Raw genomic sequence first — 22,881 nt, 5'->3', positions numbered from 1 at the left:
GAAAAAAAATTTATAAAAATTGATTTAATGATTTTTTTTTTCCACATGTATCTAGGTGAATAATTCTATAAAAGGCTAATAATAATTTTGTAATTTGTATTACTTCATATATATATATATATGAGTACATTTAAAATTATATTTATATCGATATTAAATTATAAGTTTAGTCCCTAAATTTTTAAAAATTGTTATTAATAAAATCTCAACTTTCAATTTTGATTTTAGTCTCCTTAAAAATGTCTAATAAATATAGAAACTATTTCAATTTTGTATCTAATAGATATTAAAAATTTTAAAAATATTTTAAAAAAAAGAAAAACTAACTTCTTGAGACAAAAAAAAAAAAAATAGTTTTATACATTAAATTTTATATTTTGGAGCTAATAGATACATTAACTTTCGGAAAAATTGCACAAACCTCTCATGAACTATAAGGTTTGTTACAATCACACTCCTTAACTTTTAATTTGATCAATCAAACTCCCTCGAGTTTACTAACAATTGTAATCAAACCCTTATGTTAGTTGATAACTTGAAATTAAATTAAGGACAAAGTTGTCGATTTACATATCTATACAAGGAAAAACAAAAAGAAAATTACCTGAAAAGAAGCAACAAAAGACCTGTAAGTGCCGGTAGCAAAGCTAGATGAAGCCACAATGCAGGCCACTCATGCCCTCTCTCTCGTTCATCATCTCTGTAACGCAGCTCACACCACAACTAGCATCAACCAGTCGTCAGCCAACTTTCGTCGATTCGCGCTGTTGTTCGGCCATCTTTCATCCAACTATCTTTCAATGTTGGTAAGCTCCTCTTCCCCGTTCTCTCTTCTCTTTCAATAGTCAACAGCTGCAACAACTCAACGTCGCCTTCTAGTGTTCACCCACGCCACTTTGTTAACCATCATTTTGTGACCCTTCCCTTCTTTGAATTTTGTTGTACCAATCTCTCTCTCTCCATCCACCTTTTTCTTTCCATCTCTTTTGATTCCTTTTTTCCTAAGGAGATGGTGATGAAGGTCATGCGATGTTGTTCACTTGCGAGATTTGGCAATCAATGTCAAGAAATCCATTTTAAAAACCCTATTTTGTTTTTTAAAAATATTTAAAAATTAAATTATTTAAGATTCTAGACTCTTTCTCACTTCTCTTCCCATTTTGTTCGTCTATTTTGGATTTTTGTAGTTTCGTCTCTTTATCTCAATGATGGGTGCTTTAACTTATCGATCTTCCTAATTTTTATTCATTTTTTAATGATTTTTCCAGCCAAACCCATCAGGAACCTGAAGCTTCTCCAAGTGCTCGATGTTACCACCGTCCTTGAGCAATCCAAGACTGTCATCGAACCCTTCTAATTTTTAGCATAATTTTTTTTTTCTGTTGAATATTTGTGAATGAACAGATTTGACCGTCCCTAATTTAATATTAACCAACTAAAGGGTTTGATTACAACACTTGGTAAACTAGGGGGCGTTTATTGATCAAATTAAAAGATAAGGAGTGTGATGCGCTAAATTTACTGTCTAATATAACATTTAAATTTGTAACATTTTCACATATGTAAGAAATGTATCATATGCAAATTTGATATATTTAGGAATCTATAAAATTAAAAAAAAAAACGAAAATTTAGGAATCTATTATAACATTTTTTAAAGTTTAGAAAATTTGTAAGTTGATCATATATACATTTTGCCTCCTTCACATGAATTTCTAGGATATGCCCCGCGATGGAGGATACCCCAATGGAGTTTTCTCTACGTCGTTATTACAAATGGGAAGAGAAGAAAAAGGAAAAATGAGAGGAGACTTTGAAAAGTTTAAAAGAGAGTAGGAACAAACAACTAATTGGGGCATTGGTCCTCTTCCTAATTTGATTTTATTCCAAAACCCCCCAACTTCTACGCAATTTCCTTTGACTACCCAACACCTTTCATATTCCCAATTTTCCACCTTCCATTAATACCCTCTTACTTCTTTTCTCTTCTCTTATACTTTTCCACATTTAATTCTCTATAAATTTGCATTTAACAAACACAAACTTCCCTCAACTTATTTATTAAATTCTCACTTTCCCCTACCTTCCGTTAATAATTATTTTGAAATATATAGATGGCCGCTGGAGTTGGGTTTGTTCTGGGTTTAGTTGCGCTGGTTTTTCTTCACCATGCCACCGCTCAGACGGTTCATGATGTCGGTGGCACCACCGGTTGGACGGTTCCTCCGAGCGGCGGCCCCGCTTTCTATTCCGACTGGGCTGCTAATAAGATCTTCCGCGTTGGCGATTCCCTCAGTAAGATTTTTTATTTTTTATTTTTTTCCTACTTCCTCTACTTAGATTTAATTCAGAAGTTCTTCAATAATTATTAATATAAATTCGATATTGAAAAAATTATACTTTCAATTATACAATATTATTGGACACATTATGGTCGCTTCTTCCAATAATTTCCTAAAATATCTACATGTTTATTAAAGAGTTTTTTATGTGCCACATAAAACATGAAAAAAAATTGCTTTTAATTTAAAAATAGAGTATGAGGTCTGTTAATACGTATAAAGATAAATCTATAGTATAAATAAAAAAAAAATTATAATACTCAAAAACATACTAACGTGTGTCACATAAAATATAAGGTAAAATGTCATTTTGGTCTCTTTAATTTAAAATTTGTTTAATTTTAGTTTATATACATTTTAATGTCTAATTTTAGTCCATGTACTTTCAAGAAATCTTGAATTTAGTCCCTACTATTTGTTTATTGTTTTTTTTTAAAAAAAAATGTTATTTAGCATCTTTTCACTTTAATTTTGAAAATATTAAAATTATTATTATTTTCTTGTTGGAAAATTATTTATTATTATTTAACTAATTTCAATAAGAAAAAATAAAATTTTAGAGTCTAAATTTAAGTTCTATTAAAAGTATAAGGATTAAAATTATAACAAATCTCAAATTACAAAAAGAAAATGATATTTTAACCTTTTATATATACACACTACTAACGGCCGTGTGTGAGTTTTTGTTCGTAAATTAATTGTTAAAAAAATAGTAATACTTTTATGATACAATAACTTTATTTGTCAAAAAAAAAACCATAGAAACTAATTGAGATTGCATATAGATAAAAATTGAAATAAAATTGAAAGACGATTAAAATTTTAAAAAAAATGGCCAATAAAACCCAAAATCGAAAACCAAGCCGAACCAACGTGGAATCAATCCAATCAAAATCTAAACTATTGATTTCGTTCTTTATTGAACATTGATTTGATTCACTATTTTATAAAACCAATCAATTTTTTAGTTCTTGATTATCCTCAAAATATAAAAAAATAAAAACCAAACCGACTATCACCTCTACTTTTAATTATAATAATAATTTTTTTAAGTATTTAGAATATACATTTACTTTTGTTTTTGGTCAGGATTTAACTTCCAAACCAACAACCACGATGTATTTGAAGTCTCAAAAGAATCGTTCGACAGTTGTACTTTCAACCCTACCGATGACGATATCATAAGGGCAGGTCCGGCGACGGTGACACTCAACGACACAGAAATGCATTACTTTGTTTGTACCGTCGGCCCACATTGTTCGTTAGGCCAAAAGTTATCCATCAATGTCGTCTCCGCCGCTGCCGGTGGTCCGATATCGCCATCTTCGCCGGCACCACCTTCCACAGTCCTGCCACCGCCGTCTCCTTCCTCCTCCAATTCACTTTCGGCAACCCTTTATCTCAGTTTCTCTGCCATTCTTATGACCTTCTTTTAGACATATATTATGTTGTGTGTCTTGATTTTTCATAATTACATGTGAGGTTTAATTTTGTTGAGAGTTGAGAGATATAGTATTTAGTGATTGGATTTCATTTGTGTCTTCCTATATTTTTGTTTCATAGTTTTTGTCTCCAATAAACTTTTATATTTACTTTTTTTAACGTTGAATTATAGGTTTATTACATTTCCCAACTGTGCTGAATTTCAATGTATTTAATAATTTTATCTTTAAAATTTTGATTCTTAGGTTTCAAGATAAGGTACACATTTATACTTTGATTTTTAACTTAATACTAACTTCAATCTTTGTTTATTAATTAATTTAAAGTAGTTATGAAGTGAGATTTTAAAGTTAATTTTAATAGTGATGAAAAAAATAGTAAAATTTAACTAATAGTAACTCTTTTATTTATTATAAATTAAATAATAATCCTTAAGATTAAAAATTGAGAGTGATTATTCATTCGGTGAATAATTGATGTTAATAATGTAAATCTTAAAATTTAAAGACAAAATTGAAACAAATTAAAACTCAAACTTCAAAGATAAAATTATCACATTTTAAAACTTGAATACTAAATTGAAATCAAAATTAAAATATAATTTTAATATTTTGAAACCTAATATAACCAACCATTCAACAAATAACTTTTTGCTTGTAGCTTCGTAAGACTTGTCATATAAATATTAATATAACAACCAATAAGTGGATAAACAAAAAAGATTTACCTACCTCCAAATTTTGTTAAATAACTTTGTTAAGAAAAAAGTTAATAAAAATAACTAAAATATGTAACTCTTTTATGGAAATTTGAAACTAAAACAATTGTTTCGAGTTCAACATACTTGGACGTGGAAATCATCAAAACTTTGACTACAAATGTATAGATAGAATTTGGGTATGTTTGAGTTGACAAGGTAAAATATTATTTTAAGGTACAAGAAAAATTAATTAGATTAAAAAAAAATAGAAGTCAATTTTTATCATTAAATTAGACACGTTACAATTTTTACTGTCTATTCAATTTCTACCCAACTTGCCCATTAATACTGACAAAAAATTGGAATAAAAAAAACTCTAAGAAACTCACAAATTTAGATGAGTTTAATAATCATTTCATTTTTTATTTTTAAATTTTGAAAATTAAACTTATTTATTTTCCATTTTTTATAATAATTTGCATCTTTTTAAATACAATAGTGGAATTCTTGACCGAATTCCAAAACAAAATCAAGTTTTTAAAAGTTACTTTTTTTAGTCTTCAAAATTTGACTTGGTTTTAAACCATTGGTAGAAAGTAGATGACAAAGGGAGAAATTTAGTGGTAAGAGTAGTGTTCGTAGACTTAATTTTCAAAAACAATAAACCAAAAACTAAGGTCCAATTTGGTACCATTTAGTAACCATTTGGATTTTTTTTTTTTAAATTAAGTCTATTTCATCCACATTTCTTACAATAGTTTGCATGTTTATTAAGTACCATGATTGAATTCTTAACCAAATTTCATAAATAAAAACAACTTTTTGAAAGCTACTTTTTTTAGTTCTCAAAATTTGGCTTACTTTTTTAAATCATTGGTGAAGAGTAGATAACGAAGAAAGAAATTTAGTGGTGGAAGTAGTATACATAAGCTTAATTTTCAAAAACAAAATAATTACTGAACGAGACCTTCATGATTACCAAATAGAACCTTAATATTAAACAAACTTTGCACAAAATTAAATTAGACTAATGCACAAAATCGACTCGAAAGTAATTCCTCAAAAACTTACAAATTCAATTGAAGAGAGAACCAAGTATGGTTTTTTTTTCTTTTTCGGATCTATGAATTTTTGTTAATGGGTAGATTTACTAGAGCCAACCATGGTTATAGGAGGTCAATTCAAGATCCTAGGAGGACCCTTTGCACTTTACCAAGTCCCTTTAAAAATCTCAAACAAACCATAGAGAAACTTAGATAAGCCATAAAATGCTTTAGAGGACCCATTAAGGATCTCTGAAAAACCCATGGAAGAACTCGGCACGTCTCATGGAATACCTCAAACTCAAAGTTAGTGGTAAGAGGTAGATTTGTGAAGTTTAGGGAGTTGTGAAATCTTGCGACCTACAATATAAGAAGTTAATAAGAAATGAAATTGATGTTTTTCAGACGTGTGATCCACGAACTCCTGGAACCAAATAAAGAGTGGAGTTCACACCTTCTTACTTTCCAACTTCTTGGCCTAAACATCTCAAAAAACTCATGAAAAATCTTTAAAGACTCATCTAAACCTCGATGACCCACAAAGGACCTCAGCAACTCTTATGGAAGACCTCAAATGGCCCATATGGGGAGCCTCAGCAAGTCCATGGAGGAGCTTAGATATAATCACTATCTTATTAATCTATATTTTTTATAATATATATTACAATTTATATAAGAAGTGAAGGTTCAAAGAAAATAATTGATCTAAGAAGATGTGGTCACAAACTCATATAGGTGAAATTTTATTTTATATAATAAATTAAAAAAAGATAATATATGAGTGGCATTGTAGTAGATATTTTTTTTCCTGCCTCAACCACCATACATATATATATGTGATGTTCAAAAAGACGAGTGGACCCATAAAATAAGTGGGTATCTAATTATACGTATGGGTGAAAACAAAACACCCATAATTTTATTTAATTGGTTACAATTAAATCAAATGTGAAAGGTAATGGGATTAGGTTCGGCAATTCAATCAATCATAATTATCATTTCTTTACAATATAATAATAATAAAAAAAATATATGTATATATCCTCGATTAATATATCAAATAATAATTCGGACCTTCTATTATACAAGTTGCCAAAAAAAGTACTGTCGTTAATTTTGGATATGTTTGATAGAGAATCTGAATTTTGTTTTATATTTTCAAATTTACTGAATTCAGCAAATATGTATTTGGCAGGCAACTCGAATTCTACTTCTGAAAATTGTTGTCAAATTTTGTGATCCAAATAAAGCAAATTCTGAAAACAACATTTTTATATTTTCACTAGGGGTAGTCATTCAAACCGCAAAAACCGAACTGAAAACTTAGTGAAATCGAAAATGCGGTTTGGTCCGGTTTAAAGAAATTTTGAAACCGAATTAATTCGGTTTAGTTTGATTTCAATTTCGAAACTGAATTTGAAACCAAATCGAACCGTTTTTAAACTAATATATATATATATATATATAATATATATATTATATATATATATATATATATATAATATATATATATATATATATATATATATAAGAGTAAAACTAAATTTAAACAAGAACTGAACCAAACCATTTTTTAATTAAAAAATAAAACATAGATTTATTAAAAATACTAAAATTGAACCAAACCGCATATATGCGGTTTTTGGTTTGGTTTGGTTCAATTCGGTTTCACATATTAGAAAATTTGGTTCGGTTCGGTTTGACCAACAAACCGAACCGAACCGTTTCCACCCCTAATTTTCATTGTATCCAGATTTTGAATTTTAAATTTTAAAATGCAGAATTATATTAAGTAAAAATAAAAACATTTAGAAATACAATATATCATGCTATAAACTCAAATTATTGTTTAGAAAAATGTATTATATAATGTATTATACATCATATAATATTAAAACAATAGTAATTATAAAAAAATTTTAAACATAAATCAGATTCATAAATAAATTAATAATATTTTATTGTCAACCAAATATTAGTGGATAACTATAATTAATTTTATGATTTATAAATGCAAACACATTTTAAACAAATGTTTAAATTAGAATCCAATTTTTTAATTTGCTACCAAACACATATCTGAAAACCTGAAATGCAATTTTGTTTTCGTTGAATCCTTTTCAAATTATCTAGCAAGTAGGTCCTTAGTCTCTAAATTTTGAAATTTTTATTTAATAGGTTTAGTTTCTAAATTTTTAAAATCTCATTTAGTGTCGATTTTATTTCTAGTTCTCTATTTTTTAATTTATGTTTGTTTTCTCATAAATTTTATACCATAGTTCTCATACTTGCTTGAATTCTTAGTCAAATTCTAAAATCATAAATAAATTTTTTAAAACTATCCTTTTTAGTTTTCAAATTTTGGATTAATTTTTAAAATATGAGAGGAAAGTGGGAAAAAAAACTTATAAGTAGAAATAATGTGTTACTTAGAAGCTCAATTTTTAAAAATAAAATAATAAAATAATTACTAAATAGGATATAACATAATTTATGAAATTAAAAGTTAATCAATTCGATTGACCCTTAAATTACCTCATAAACATAAAATTAAAAATTCAATCATCCAGTGAATACTTTTTAAAGTTTAAAAATTTGTTGGAACATAACCCTAAAAGTGACGGAGTAAACTTGTAAATTTCAAACTTTAATTAAAAGCAAGGAAATACAGAACAATTATAATTGAAAATTTAACGTACACAAGTATGACGAAATTTATAAAGGAAATCAACGACTCTAGATTGTTATTAATTTCTTCCACCCGCACCAAAAGTCAAAATCCTTTTTTAAATAATAATAAATAATATTCAAGCCAATATCAAAGTCAAATAATAAAAAAATTTACTTTAGAAATGTTTCAAATTTTTAAGTCCCTCTTAGCTAATAATAACCACCAATATTATTTTTTAGTTCAATACAAAGTTTTAAATTTTCATCAACGGTCTAGCTGCTCATTTAAATATTATTTGTTAATTTAATATTTTGTTCATATATCTCAATATATAATAAAGGAAACAATTTGTGACAATCAAAAGATGAAATTAAAATTTTTAAAATCATATGGACTAAATTAAATGGTAAAAATATTATTTTGGTCTCCATACTTTAAAGTTTGTTCATTTTTTATTCCTATACTTTCAATTATTCAATTTTAGTCCATATGCTTTTAATATATCTTAAATTTAGTCTCTTAAAATTAATTTTTACCGAAACTGATTATATAATAATAATAATTTTCATGCAGAGAAAATAATATGCGTAGATATTTCCAAAATTTGTAGTAAAAATTCTATTATATAACAAAAAGGTTTTAAAAAAATCGATAATAAGCTAACATTGGAGACTAAATTTAAGATTTATTAAAAGCACAGTACTAAAATTGAACAATCAAAAGTAAAAGAACTAAATTTAAAAAAATTTCAGTCAAAATACTAAAATGATATTTTAACCAAATTAAAACTAAACTTAAATTATAGAGATTAAATTGAAACTTCTAGATTGTGTATAGTAACCATTTCGTTTTTTAATTTTTATTTTTTTTAAAAATTAAACCTATAAATATTAATTTCATCTCCAAATTTTTTCTTTTGTTATTTATTTTTTTTAATGATTTAAAAAAACAAGCTAAAATTTAAAAATTATATAAAAAAAAAAAGAGTAGCTTTTAAAAATTTAGCTAAAAATTCAGCCATTATACTTTTAAAAAAAAATTAATCATTATAAGAAATTGAAAAAAAATAAGTTTAATTTTAAAAAAAAAAAAAAAAAAAAAAAAAAAAAAAAAAAAAAAAAAAAAAAACGAAATGATTTACTAGACCTTAATAGTATGGATGAAATTGAAATTATAACAAACTATGGACACCAATTAATAAATTAACCTAAATAATTCATGATAGTTTACTAATTATTACCCGTTCGTCTCCATAATAACGATACAATATATACTAAGAAGAAAAAGGAAAGAAAAAACCATATGATATGCATTGGCCCCTGGGGGCTTTTCCATCAACAGGCAAAATTATTTCTAAAAAGAGAAAAATCCAAAAAGAAAAAAAAAAGATAAAAAATAATAATAAAGAAAAAGGACTAATCCCCTGCGGTGGGATCCATTTCATTACCGGCATCATCAAAACTATCGCCGTTGATCTGATCAAGAACGAGCACTAACCCCATGGCGAAGGCACCATCGAAACCTGGCTTGATGATGAGAGAGAAAACGTCTTTCCCAAGCACCACGTTAGTGGAGGCATCTACTTTGCGTTTAATCTCAGCCATTGGTTCCTTCGCCGCATTGAAGATCGTGCACTGGCGATTACCGAAACACCCCTCGATCTGGTACTCGTCGCCGGAATTATTGAATACTTCCACCGTCATGCTTGACCGTCCGATTATTGATGAACGCCTCACGTTGAAGATTGGCTTCTGTCCTTCTGTTCTCTCCCCTAAGAATCCTTCCCATCGGTGATGTAGACTTGGCCTCTGCATCATTTTTTTCAGTTATTCATCGATTTTTTTCAAGCAATACTGCTTAAGTTTAACTATGGCGTCGAAAATAAACAGCAAAAACTGAATACAAATGGCTTTAAAATTTAAATAATCCTTCCCATAGCCTCTGTTCGTCATTTTTTTTTCTCCAGTTATTCATCGATTTTTCAAGTACTGTTTAAGTTTAACTATGGCCGTCGAAAACAAACCACAAAAACTGAATCACAGATTCACTAATGGCTTTAAATAATCATGATGATTAACCAAGCCAAATCACTCGAATCGACGCGACTCAGTGAATCGAACTCGATCATTGTTATATTGCAGAAAAAGAAATCCAGAATCTCATTTCCGAGTCAAATCGATTTTCACTAAACTCAGTAGCAAATTCGAAAACCTAGCGAGTAAAAACACGAAGTGACTCGCCGAGTGAAATCGGAGCAAATAAGACAAGAAAATAACCGGAATCAGATCCAGAACAATCAATCTCAACACCAACAGAGCAAACGGTTCTAAAAACTTCGAAATCGAATCGGCCAAACAGAAACGAGAATGAAGGAGATATAAGAGAGAGACATTATTAGCATTACCTTTCGGCGGACAGTGAGGAGACACTTGCCTTGTGCGTCCATGAGAACGATTTCATCCTTCTCACGTGCATCCGGACCGTAGGAATCGACTCTGAACACAAGCTCGCCTTTACAATCATAGACAGTATAGCCATCGCCTGCAAAGAAGAGAGAGGTTTTCATAACAGTGAGATGTTTCTCTTCATTATACACAAAGGTATCTTCCACGATTACGCCTAATTCATTCATCTTCTTCTGCAAATGAACAACAGAGAATGTGAGGATGATTGGTAATGGAGAACGAAATTAGTGGACTCTGCAAGATCGGTGAGAACGACGAGACGAAAATGGAAGAATTTATAACTTGGGCGGTGAGTTCTTGTTCTCAAGTCTCATGATGATTCATATAAACGGAATCCATAAATAAATCATAATTTTAAAATACAGAATATAATATTGTTTTCTTACAATTTTAATATTTTGTTTATTAAAAGTGTCACCGAAATGTAAGATATTGTTCTTCGGAAATTCGAAGATGATGGATTAAAAATGGGCGTCAATTTTTAATTCATATTTTAAATAATAATAATAATAATAATAATAAAGAAAAAAGAAAGAAATCTCATAAAATTTAATTCATGTGTAAAATTTCAAGATGATGGTTAAAAAAGTGAGAAGGGCTTTTTTTAATATAAAAAATATTTAAAAATATTTACATTTTATTGCTTATAAAAGTTTTTAAAAGTCATCACTTTTAGAACTTTTACTACAAATTGAAAATGATTTTAGAAATTTTCTATTTATAAGAATTTTTTATTTTAGAATCTTCCTTTTTCATCAAAATATATGCATTCCATACGTTTTTTTCGTGTTATTTTCGATTAAACTTATAAGTCGGACAAAATGTTAAAATATCTCGACTTCTAAAATATAAAAAAGAAAAGTAGAAACATAATCATGATGATAGGAATAATCAAATTGATGGTATATGATGTTTTTGTAAAATAAATTTTTTATATAGTTTTTACTTTTTAGGTTAGTTTCAGCCATTTTCTTTGATTCAATGGATTTCTTAGGAGTCTTTATAAGATGATAATTTCTTGGTTTTTAATTTTTTTTAAAAAATTAAGATTTAAGTTAAAACTTTAATCTTTTCAAATTTTAGATTTGTGTCAAAATAGTTGTATGAATTTTTTAAAGGAATCAGTACTTTGAACTTTCATTATTTGTATAATAAGTCTAAAACTTTAAAAAGTGTTCATAAATCTTTAAGTTTTTTTATTTTGTGTTTAATAGATTACTATTCAACATTCTTAATATTTACCAACTACAAATTTAAAGTTAAAAGGATCTATTAGATATCAAAATTGATTTTATATTTAATAGATTAGTTAATTTTAAAAAGAGTAATATGTCATTGATTTATTAGACACAAATATAATGTTACTGACTTGTATCCGATAGATATTAAAATTTTAAAAATATATAATAAATTTTCTTGAGCTACTTATTTATTTTTTTTAATTTTTACTTGAAGGTACTCCAACTTTTTATTAAAAAATGTATATTAATTAATCGTAAGACTTATTAGATACCAAAAAATTAAACCTTATTTTTATGCTCCATTTGATATCATAACAATAATAATAATAAAAGAAAATAGTTTAATAATAATTAGCATGTGGAGATTCAAATCTCCATCTATTAAACAATGAAAATAATATTTAAATAAAGGGTGATAAGTCATGCGATAAAGATGAGTTTTATTTCCAAAATCTAGGGTCTATTTGATAAAGAATCTAAAAACGGAAATTTGAAAAGAAAATAAAGTTGTATTTCATGTTTTCAGATATTTGTTTGGTAACAAAATTCAGAATTTGGATTCTAATTTAAATAATTGTAAACTAGTTGTAATACCAACTAAATATTAGTTGACAATAAATTATTATACATTTATTTATGAATATGTTTTATGTTAAAAAAAATTGTATAATGATTATTTAGTAACATTAGATAATTTATAGGAAAATTTGAAATTTTGATCTCTATGATTGGAAGAAGTTAAATTTAGGTCTTATGGGTTATAATTAGAATTTACTCCATTGTTTGATAAAAGCATCGTAAATAGTCCATATGGTAGAGATTATTGGAGAGGATTTAACAAACCATAAGGACTATATATAAAGTTATATCAAAATATATGAACGAAATTCTAAATTTTAATACCACATTGACTAACTTTTAATCTTATCCAAACCATGGGAACCCAATATAACCTAATTCAATTTATAATACATTACGTAATACATATTTTATTTTAAAAAATTGAATTAAATTTATAACATGACATACTATATTTCTAAATGTTCTATATTGCTAAATGTTTTTATCTTTATTTAATATAATTCTACATTTTAAATTTTAAAATTCAAAAATTGGATACAATGAAAATATAAAAATGTTAGTTTTCAAAATTTGCACGGTTTGGATCACGGAATTCAAAAACAATTTTCAGAAATAGAATTCGGGTTGTTTGCCACACGTATATTCATATTCTCAATAAATTTGAAAACATAAAACATAATCCAAATTGCTAACTAAATAGATCTTATATGTTATAAAGAAATTCCTTATTTTCGAGTATTTATTTTTCTAGTTGGTGGTAAGATAAAATTATTATTGCTTGAATGACATACCCTATATTAATAACAAGAAAATAAAAAGCAAATGACGTTTTTAGTTTATCGAATTCAATTATTAATTTTAAAAAATCAGAAAACTACAAGCTCAAAAAGAATAATAATAATAATAGGAAAAAAGTATTTGAAATATATTTTTTTCCTAAGGACGGTGGAAGATACACCAAGTTTTATACGTTGCACTCTCATCACATACATAAAAGATGAATTGAAATATTTAAAAAAATATATTATACAAATTATAATCGGACAATTTAATAGAATGAAGATAAGTACAATATGGGATGCACCTAAGTATGTTTCTTTATAAAACATAAAAGTTTGTCACATTACAACTCTTGATTGGATATTTGAATAAGTTGCATAAAGATAGATATAGTCTAAGATATAAGTATATTTTTAAAATTATAATTAAAAAATAAAATCTCAAAAGAAAATTAATAAATTTAAGGCTTGTTTGGATTGACATTTTAGGTATTTATAAACTTTTTTTTTTCACTTAGAAACATTTATTTAAATATTTAGAAAATCAATCTAAACATATTGATAAAAAAATTATCTTTGAATTTTTTGATAAAAAAAAATATATCTTTGATTTTCTTTATATATGTAGAGGACAAGTTTGATTATGCTACGATTCATTTTTAGAAATTCATGATTGTTTCCATTGAAATTTTTAATTATAATTTTCATTTTTGTTAAAAATATCCTTGAATTTCTAGTTAAATTTTAAAAATTAAAAAAATAATAAAGTTTATATATATTTTTTGGCTATTTTCAAAAATATAAAAAAAATAAAACCAAAAGATAACTAAAAGGGACCTAACTTATTCATTATTAGAAATAAAACACCATTATATATCTAGGTTATTATCGATAGTAAATAAATTATTATAGTAATTATCAAAGTTTTAGAATCATATCATCATATTGATCCATATGATCAATAAAGTTAACGATCTTTTGGAGGAGGTTTCTACTTTTTTAGCTGATATTATTTCAAATGATTCAGTTTTAAGAAGTCAACTTCATACATATTGTATGTGAGTTGAATAAAACTACTCATATTTTGGCTCGTCAAAGTTTATGTCAATTTGTCGAATTTCATCGGTTTGTTTTTTCTTATTTTCCAAATTGATTGTTACCTAGTTGTAGAACAAATTGTCGTAAATTTGTAGTCAATATGCCTATGTTAAGCAATGTTAAGTTCATGATCTATTAAAAAAATGTCATTAATTCAATAAAGGTTGCAACTTCAATTTTGCAAAAATTTAATTTCCAAAAAAAAAAAGAAAGAAAACTAGAAAAGTATAGGAATGTTAATCAGGTTTATGATTCTTTATTGGAATGTTTTCAAATAAAGGATAACGAGTTAACTTATTTATAATATAGTAAAATGACACTATCTATCTATAATAGATAGTTATTGTGGTCTATCACTAATAAATAGTGAGATTTATCTAAAATAATTACTCTTCTTTATCCAAATATTTTGCGTAGGGAAATTTCGGCCAACTGTCACAATAAATTTTTTGAATTTAGTATTAAAATAAAAAATGACTACATAATATGGTGTGAAAATAGAGTTATCACAAAAGGACATAAATAATGCATTTTCTTTCTGACATAATATGGTGTGGGTTGTTGATATGTTTGTGGAGAATTTGGTTATTTGACGGTGGAGATCTGTGCTAGAGTTAAAGGGTTGAAAGTTATTACCTCCCGAGGTCGATGCCTAATTATCATTGAGTTTGATAGTTTATCTGTGATGCAGTTATTAACAGATTAGAATGTCAATTTCATAAATGTATGTTTCTTGGTGGAAGAGATTTTAGAGATGAATAAGAATAGAATTGTGTGTCAATTCTGGCATATAAGGCGTTCGAAGAATTAGATGCATAGACCGTTTGGTTAAATGGTCAATGAGTGAGGTTTGTTCTCATATTTGGTGGAAGGATTTCCCGCTTTTGATCCGTCACTTTTCTGAGATGGATTTTTGTTGTTCTTGTCTCGATATATTCCTTTTGTATTTTTTCGTTTAAGGAAAAAAATAAAAAGATTACCATTTAAGTTTTGGTTAAATACAAATTTGTTCTTGAATATTGTTTAGGAGAATTTTGTCGAATCATCAGTTGAATTCTAATTTTTAAATCATAGGATTACATTTCTACATTTTTCTAACCAAAATAATTAAATTTGTAATTTATTAATCATGCTATAATTTAGAATCATTTTCTATATTACTTTTTTCTAATATAAAAGAAAGAACATAGGTCAATTATTATTTTTCTTAAAGAGAATTAAATTTAATATAATAATTAGGGGTGTTCAAAAAACCTGATGACCCGAAAAAAACGATCAACCCAACCCAACCCATGCGGTTTGGATTGGGTTATCAACTCATTTGGGTTGGGTTGAGTTCAAATAAATGAAAATTTTATGGGTTGGGTTGGTTCATGGGTTCACCTAATATAATCAAAACCAACCCGAATTTATTATTAATTTTAAAATATATTTTTTTTTGTTACTTATAACACAATTATTATATATATATTGATTTTAATTTTATTTAATTTCAATATCTTTTTAATAATTTATTCTTTAACAACTCTTAAAAGTAGTTTCTTTACACTCTAGAAAGAAAATTTGCACTATATAAATTGAAGTTGAATAGTTAATCTTAATTTAATATATGAAAATAATTAAATTAGATTTGTACATATTTACGTTTTGCTTCTTTTTAGAATAAAATTTTAAATAAATGATCCGATTAACCCCTGGGTTCATTTTTTAATAAGGATTATTTTGGTTGAAAAAATTTACGACCTGAACGATTGGGTTGGGTCTAAAAATTTATGGATTGAGTTGGTTCATGGGTTGAAAGACTTTTTAGACCCAACCCATGAACACCCCTAATAATAATTATGGGGTGAGAATCGAAACTTCAATTTCCAAAGAAAAAGTCATGTCAATTACAATTGAGCTAAACCTACTATGACATATATCGGTTATATCATTGTCCAATTTTCATTTTGTATTATTTATAAATCATGATTCTCGGTGATATACATTCTTTTTTTTCGTGAATTTAAAATTGTATCATTTCAACCTAAAAAAACAAAAAAAAAAAATCAACCAAACTCAAAACGCAACGTTTTGGAAGATTTGAAAGCAAAATTTACCAAAAGCATTACAGCTTATGGCCCACTAGAAAGAAGATTCTAACTTCAAACAAACAAAGTATAATTAGGTCAACTAATTACATTACACATTCATATTACTTTCTTTTGTTTTCTTCTCACGTGAAAATGAGACTTATATTGATGTGAAATTATTGCACTATTTTTTAAAATAAATTATTTATTTATCAATGTTAATTTATTAATAGATTAATATTAATTTCTCAATATAAACATATTTTAACTGACGTAAAGTTTACAATGACTTCGATGTTAGAGATTTTATCTACGAAAAAAGAAGAACCATATTTTAAGATATAGAATTAATCTTACTAATTTTTGTCATCGAGTATTTTTTTTTTTTTTTGGGTCAAACATCTTTATAAGAAAAAAGATCTCATGAAAGTTGTATGCTCCATATTTGTGGTGGTAATATCACAGTAAAGCTTTGTGGACTTTGAAGCCAAAAAGTTGTTGACTTGGAAAATAGAAAAATAATGTGAATTTGTCTAACTCTAATGCTAACTTAATTAGTTTAGTACATGTTGATTTTTAAATTATTTTAAATTTCTTTTATTTTTAAATTACTCCGATACATATTTTTAATTTTCAAAATCAAATTTAATTATATGAAAATGGTTAGGATTGATTTGGAATGGAATGGATATAATCACCATAAAATAACTTTTGGTACAGATTTAATGTTAGGGAGGGAAATAAAAGTATAAAACACTAAACTAATTAAGTTAGCATTCTCCATGAAAGTTGAATAAATTGTTTTAATTTATAATTTCTCTATTATATAAAAAAAAAAAAAATTGATTTTATCATATGAAATTCTTGTGTGTTTTATGATTTTGGGATCAACAAAAATCATATTTAAAAGTGTAAAATGAAACGTTAAATAAAATTTGAATATTAATTAAAGACATGTTTTGGGATGATTTTAGAGAAATTAAAACTTGTTTATTTTGATACGAGGGAAAGAATAAAGATATTTATATGTACTGATTGTGAACTCTTAGAGGACTCGAATAGATTTGACCGTATCGATATATTTAATTGACATTTTTATACATTTTATCATTTACGAAAGGATTGGAAATAAGAAGTTTTATTAGCTAATTATGAGTATAGAAATGTAGAGTTAGAATTAATGGGGAAAAAAACAAAAAAGAGGACAAAATCAAATGTAGAATTTACAAGGAGCTATGAAAGATATATATTATGGTGTTGCCTCTTATGATAGAATTTGTGCAAGATCTAAATTGAAATATGAATATGAAATGCCTCTTCATGAGCATTGGTGGAAGAATCATCATATGAATGAACTAAGCTTACTTGAGAGTGAGAGAGTGAGTGAGTGAAAGATTGGTAGTACAAAATGCTTTTTATTATACTTGAAAGATATGGTCTATGTAGGAGGATCTAAGCTACTTGAGATAGTATAGAGTTTACTTTTAAATATCATTTTATTATTTTTTTTTTTTGTTAAAGATCTTTTTTTTTTTTTTTTTAATTAAGTTGGATGGAAAAGCATTTAGCAAATAAGGAAGAATTTCCCAGGTTTATGAAGAAATGTTGTCTTTTAAATACAATGATTGTGGAGGTTTGAATCTTTGACTTCAATGACTTCAAAGGAAGAAGTATATGTCAATTGTTATTCAGCTAAACCCACATCGACAAAAAAAAAAAAAAAAAAAAGACAGATAGAACAGAAAAATAATATAAAGAATCATGAAAAAGCGTAGGTCCTTGATATATGCATAATTTAATGCATCAGAGAGCTTAAAATACCGTTTTCTTTCACTTTTGCGGAAGACGTCCGCTAGACTCATTTTAGGATTCAATCTACCTTCTAGTAGTAACCGATCATCTTCTATAGGTATAGTTAATCGATTACCATCAATCTTGCATAACGGGCTTCAACAATCAAGAAGTCTTAATTAGGGTTTAGTGTTCAGGGTATACTTCCGTTTCATATATACATTCGAGGTGGGAGTCGAGATAAGGATCCAATTCCATGACTTTGTCTCATCTCAAAAAGGTTGTTTAAGTTAATAAGTTTAGCTTCTAGATTTTCACGTTTGTGTCTGCTTGGCCATATAAATTTAAAAAGCGTTTAATAAATCTATTTAAAAAGTGTTTAAAGTCTATCTAAAAAGTATTTAATAGGTCTTTCAACTTTCCATGTCTCTCAATTTTTAAAATGTCTAATAGGTCTTCCAATTTTCAACTTCAGGTACAATAGATCCTTAAAATATTTTAAGTTTTAAAAAATTAATCAACTTTAGATATAAAATAAGCAACAAAATATCAACTCATACACATAACAGACATTTTAACTTGTTAAACAAAGTACAAAATATTGATGTACTAATTTAAACATCAACATTTTATCGATATTTCCTTCAACAATTTTGCTAATCGATACTTCATCATTTGTTTCGACATCAATATTTTATACGTTGATTACACGCACACATACACAATGATATGAATCTAGATATTTTACTAAGAAAGTAGAAGAATGTGATTTAAAAATTCAAACTAGACGGCAAATCGTTTCCATTTTAATAGAAAAAGCCAAAGGATTCGAAAGTGAAATTAGAAGATATATTTCACTCTTTTTTCTTTTTTTCTTTTCCTTTTTATGTGTTTCTAAATCAATTGTTCTTCATCATTCCCTTTTTCTTTTTTTTTAATAAAAATTAAAATAAAATCTAACTCTTCAATCTTCATCCTCTTTTTATCCTCTTCAATTCTGGCCTCAAACGACTCACTGAGCTTCATCTCTCTCTCTCGCTCTCTCTCTCTCTCTGAATCGGAGCTTTGAAGCTCTCATTAATGGCGGCAACGAACGCACCCATCTTTGCATCTTCCTTTCAAACTTCTCTCGCCATAAGAACCCAACGCATAGGAGAATCATGTCCACAATCTGCTCGAACTCTAGGTAACTTAACTTTATTCCAAATTTACTACTTCCTCTTCTTTTTGCTTCATTTCATTCCATGGATTCTTCAGTAAATGGGGAATTAGAACCCAACTTTCTAGGTTTATAATACAAGATTGGGGAATCTGATTCGTGTTCTATCTACTCCTCTGGATTATGCAATGCTATGTTTAGACTTCGAATAAGCGATTTAAAGGAAATGGGGTATTGTAAAAGGGAATGAAACTTGTCGATATTAATTGAAGAGGAAATGCCATTCGACGATTTTGTGGTTTTGAACACGGAATCTCTTGATATGGTACCATTTTAAACTATGATTGAATCTAAAAACCAAACTTCAATACTTAAGGCCCCGTTTGATCATCTTATTTGAACAATGGTAACTTTATGATTTGAGATATCATTTATTTATTATCTATGTTACGTGGGATGTTTTATGGATACAAGCCTTTTTTTCCCTTTAAATTTGTGTTTGTTTTCTTACAATTTCAATTTCATGGTTTTCGCCATTCATAACCAAGCACTTCATTCTTCAATTAAATTCCAAAAACAAAAGTAAATTTTTAGAAACTATTTTCTTTTAGTTTTCCAAATTTTGCTTGGTTTTTTAAAACACTCTTTAAAAGGTAGAGAACAAAACAAAGAAGTCAATGGGTGGAAGTAGAGTTCTATAAGGTTTATTTTCGAAAAAAAAAACTAAATCGTTATCAAATGGAGCATAATCTTTTGTATATGTTTGACATAGTTAATTGTAGATCTCTGGTAGTTGTATCCATACTTGAGCAAGAAGTTTCAATTTTTTAAATTGAAGTTTATAAACATTACTTCTACCTACTTTTTATCAATATTTTCAAAAATCAAGTAAAGTATTGAAAACTATAAAAAGTAGGTCAGTTCAGTACCATTCGGTTTTTAGTTTTTTGTTATTGAAAAGCCTATAAATATTCCTTACACCTAAATTTATTTGCTTTGTTATATCTACTTTCTACTGGTATCTTCAAAAATCAAGCCAAGTTTGAAAACTAAAAATGATATTTTTTAATAACTTGTTTTTGTTTTTAGATTTGACTAAGAATTCAACTTCTTTACTTAAGAAAGATGAAAACCAAAAACTAAAAATTAAATAGTTATCAAACGGACCAAGTTATTTAAAATTTGTAATTTTTTTAAAGAATTTTTAGATGTTTATTTAAGAAAGGAGAGAATCATAGTAAGAAATGTAAGGAAATAAATGTCAAAAACTAAAAATTAAAAATGAATTCATTATCAAATGATCCTTAACTACTCGTCAGATGATGTTTTAAATTTTTGTTCTTTGCATTGTAATTCACTGAGACTTGAATAGAATAATGAAGAAATGTAGTGTTTCAAGTACAAGAAGGATTTTAGTCAACCTTGAATAAGAAAAAGAAGGAACCACTGATGGTACAATCATTTCACATCAGATCCTTTACTATTTCTGATGCAGGTTCTAATTTCTCCGGTTCGTCGTTGCCGAGATGCCTTCCGAACAATAAAGATGTCAGGTTTAGGATTGTGAGAAAGGTGAATGCTGCTGTGGCTGTTGAAGCATCGCCAACAGAGGAAATGAAAGAGTATGACTAAATAAATCTGTAACATTTCACTGTTGATGTTTTTAGTAGCCTAGATTTTCCCCTTTGTTTATTGCAAGCTTCTAAGAACCCATGAATTGAAGTTGTGGTTTCTCTGAAAACTCTTTATCAGGATCAAACTTCCATCTTGGGCTTTGTTTGAACTCGGAAAGGCCCCGGTGTACTGGAAAACTGTGAATGGTCTACCTCCTACCTCAGTAAGCATAATAGCACATGATATGGTTTATTGTGTTTATGTTTGTTGGTTCTTGTTGGTTATAATCTTAGAATGCTACATTGGTCCCATAATTTGATAGGGTGAGAAGCTCAAGCTTTTCTATAATCCAGCTGCGACCAACCTGGCTCCGAACGACGATTTTGGGATTGCTTTTAATGGTAATACCTGATATCCAGTCTTATATTATGGTAGTTAAAAGTCCATGCCTTGATCAATTTTCTGTTGTAAAACCATCAGATTCATTGTTGTAAAATGTCACCAGGAAACAAAATGAGCTTTTTTGTAGGCTTTACCTCATAAAATGCAGGCTTTCATGATTGAAGTCTGTTATGCTTTTGAGTTATATAGTAGCAGGCTAAAAGGACTTGAATCAGCTTCCTTTTTCTTTGAAGCTGCAATTTGAGCTGATTCTTCCATAATATTTGAACATGATGATGCAGGAGGGTTTAATCAGCCAATAATGTGTGGTGGGGAGCCAAGGGCAATGCTCAGGAAAGATCGAGGCAAAGCTGATGGACCGATTTATACCATCCAAATATGTATTCCGAAGCATGGTCGGTTGCGTTGCGAGAACATTATGTATCTTTATCTTCACTATTTCATTTTCCCTTAACTCATTTTCTTTCCTGACCTTCCACAGCTGTAAACTTGATCTTCTCATTTACGAACGGTGTCGATTGGGATGGTCCTTACAGACTGCAGTTTCAAGTTCCCAAGCCTTGGCAAAACAAACCAATCGACTTTTTCAATCAGGTAAGAATATGGTAGGAAACATTTCAAATGATAAATCAATGTCTACCTACATTTTCATGCTATGTTCAGCATAATGTAATAAGAATCCGATTCTCACATCGTACCGTAGGGTCTAGCCGAAGAGTTGAGTAAAGAAGGAGCTTGCGACAGAGCGATATTTCCAGACACAAACATTGTAATAACGAGATGTGCAATGATTGGTAATCTTACTGTGGAAGGGGTAAGGAAAATCTTTATTTTAGGAATTTCGCTGTCTAGTTTATAATCAGCATTTCTTGAAGCTCGGGCTGCAATTAATGAGACTGAACTATAAATAACAACTGCAGGGTGACCGTTGTGATCTCAATCTTGTACTAGGCTGCACAGATCCTAGCTCGCATTTATTCAACCCGCTTGCCAATGTAGATGATGGATCTTGTCCAATTGATACAGATACTGAGGACTAATACGCCTGCTGCTCATTTCTCTTGCACCTCATCCAAATTCGTGTCAAATGAGGCACTGCAAGGGCTTTTCTGCATATGTAAGAAGTCTCGTTGGATAGCTGTTTCGACATCATTTTAGCCAAGTTGATCGTAGTCCATTCCACCAAGCAGGAAGCAATTTTGTATCTTCTACTGGTACATGGAAAAAGAACCCATCCCATTATGTATAGTTTTAAAGAAAACTTCATGAATACATGAATTCAAATTGATTATTATTACTGTTAGTCTGTACAGCTACAAATTATTAGTGGCTTTTGAAGTTGTGTTTGTACTGTCCACACCACCCACCATCAGTCTAATTTACTATAAAAGTAAATAAATAAATAAAATTACCTTTCTTGCCTTGGGGAATGCTTTCAATTTGTGTCATTCTTCACTGTTGAAATTTTTGCTTGTCGAT

At 27.9% G+C, this 22,881-nt stretch overlaps 3 protein-coding genes across 3 annotated transcripts; 2 read left to right on the top strand and 1 right to left on the bottom strand.

Moving 5' to 3' along the window:
* Positions 1 to 2,036: 2,036 nt before the first annotated feature.
* On the top strand, positions 2,037 to 3,975 carry LOC120084649 (cucumber peeling cupredoxin-like). The gene is made up of 2 exons (XM_039040458.1): positions 2,037 to 2,295; positions 3,432 to 3,975. The coding sequence occupies exons 1-2, from the start codon at positions 2,115 to 2,117 to the stop codon at positions 3,776 to 3,778; spliced, it is 528 nt and encodes a 175-aa protein (XP_038896386.1). The 5' UTR covers positions 2,037 to 2,114; the 3' UTR covers positions 3,779 to 3,975.
* A 5,426-nt stretch (positions 3,976 to 9,401) lies between these two features.
* On the bottom strand, positions 9,402 to 11,027 carry LOC120085094 (protein LURP-one-related 12-like). The gene is made up of 2 exons (XM_039040950.1): positions 10,604 to 11,027; positions 9,402 to 10,007 (listed from the first exon to the last, which is right to left on the bottom strand). The coding sequence occupies exons 1-2, from the start codon at positions 10,829 to 10,831 to the stop codon at positions 9,615 to 9,617; spliced, it is 621 nt and encodes a 206-aa protein (XP_038896878.1). The 5' UTR covers positions 10,832 to 11,027; the 3' UTR covers positions 9,402 to 9,614.
* An 8,139-nt stretch (positions 11,028 to 19,166) lies between these two features.
* On the top strand, positions 19,167 to 22,825 carry LOC120085182. The gene is made up of 8 exons (XM_039041071.1): positions 19,167 to 19,413; positions 20,882 to 21,008; positions 21,139 to 21,223; positions 21,323 to 21,401; positions 21,684 to 21,797; positions 21,884 to 21,996; positions 22,106 to 22,216; positions 22,323 to 22,825. Exons 1-8 carry the CDS (start codon positions 19,308 to 19,310, stop codon positions 22,440 to 22,442), a joined length of 855 nt encoding a protein of 284 aa, XP_038896999.1. The 5' UTR covers positions 19,167 to 19,307; the 3' UTR covers positions 22,443 to 22,825.
* Positions 22,826 to 22,881: the final 56 nt, after the last annotated feature.

This window comes from Benincasa hispida, chromosome 9 (genome assembly GCF_009727055.1).
Source record: "Benincasa hispida cultivar B227 chromosome 9, ASM972705v1, whole genome shotgun sequence".
Taxonomy (NCBI): domain Eukaryota; kingdom Viridiplantae; phylum Streptophyta; class Magnoliopsida; order Cucurbitales; family Cucurbitaceae; genus Benincasa; species Benincasa hispida.
This window is presented reverse-complemented; position numbering and strand designations above follow the sequence as displayed.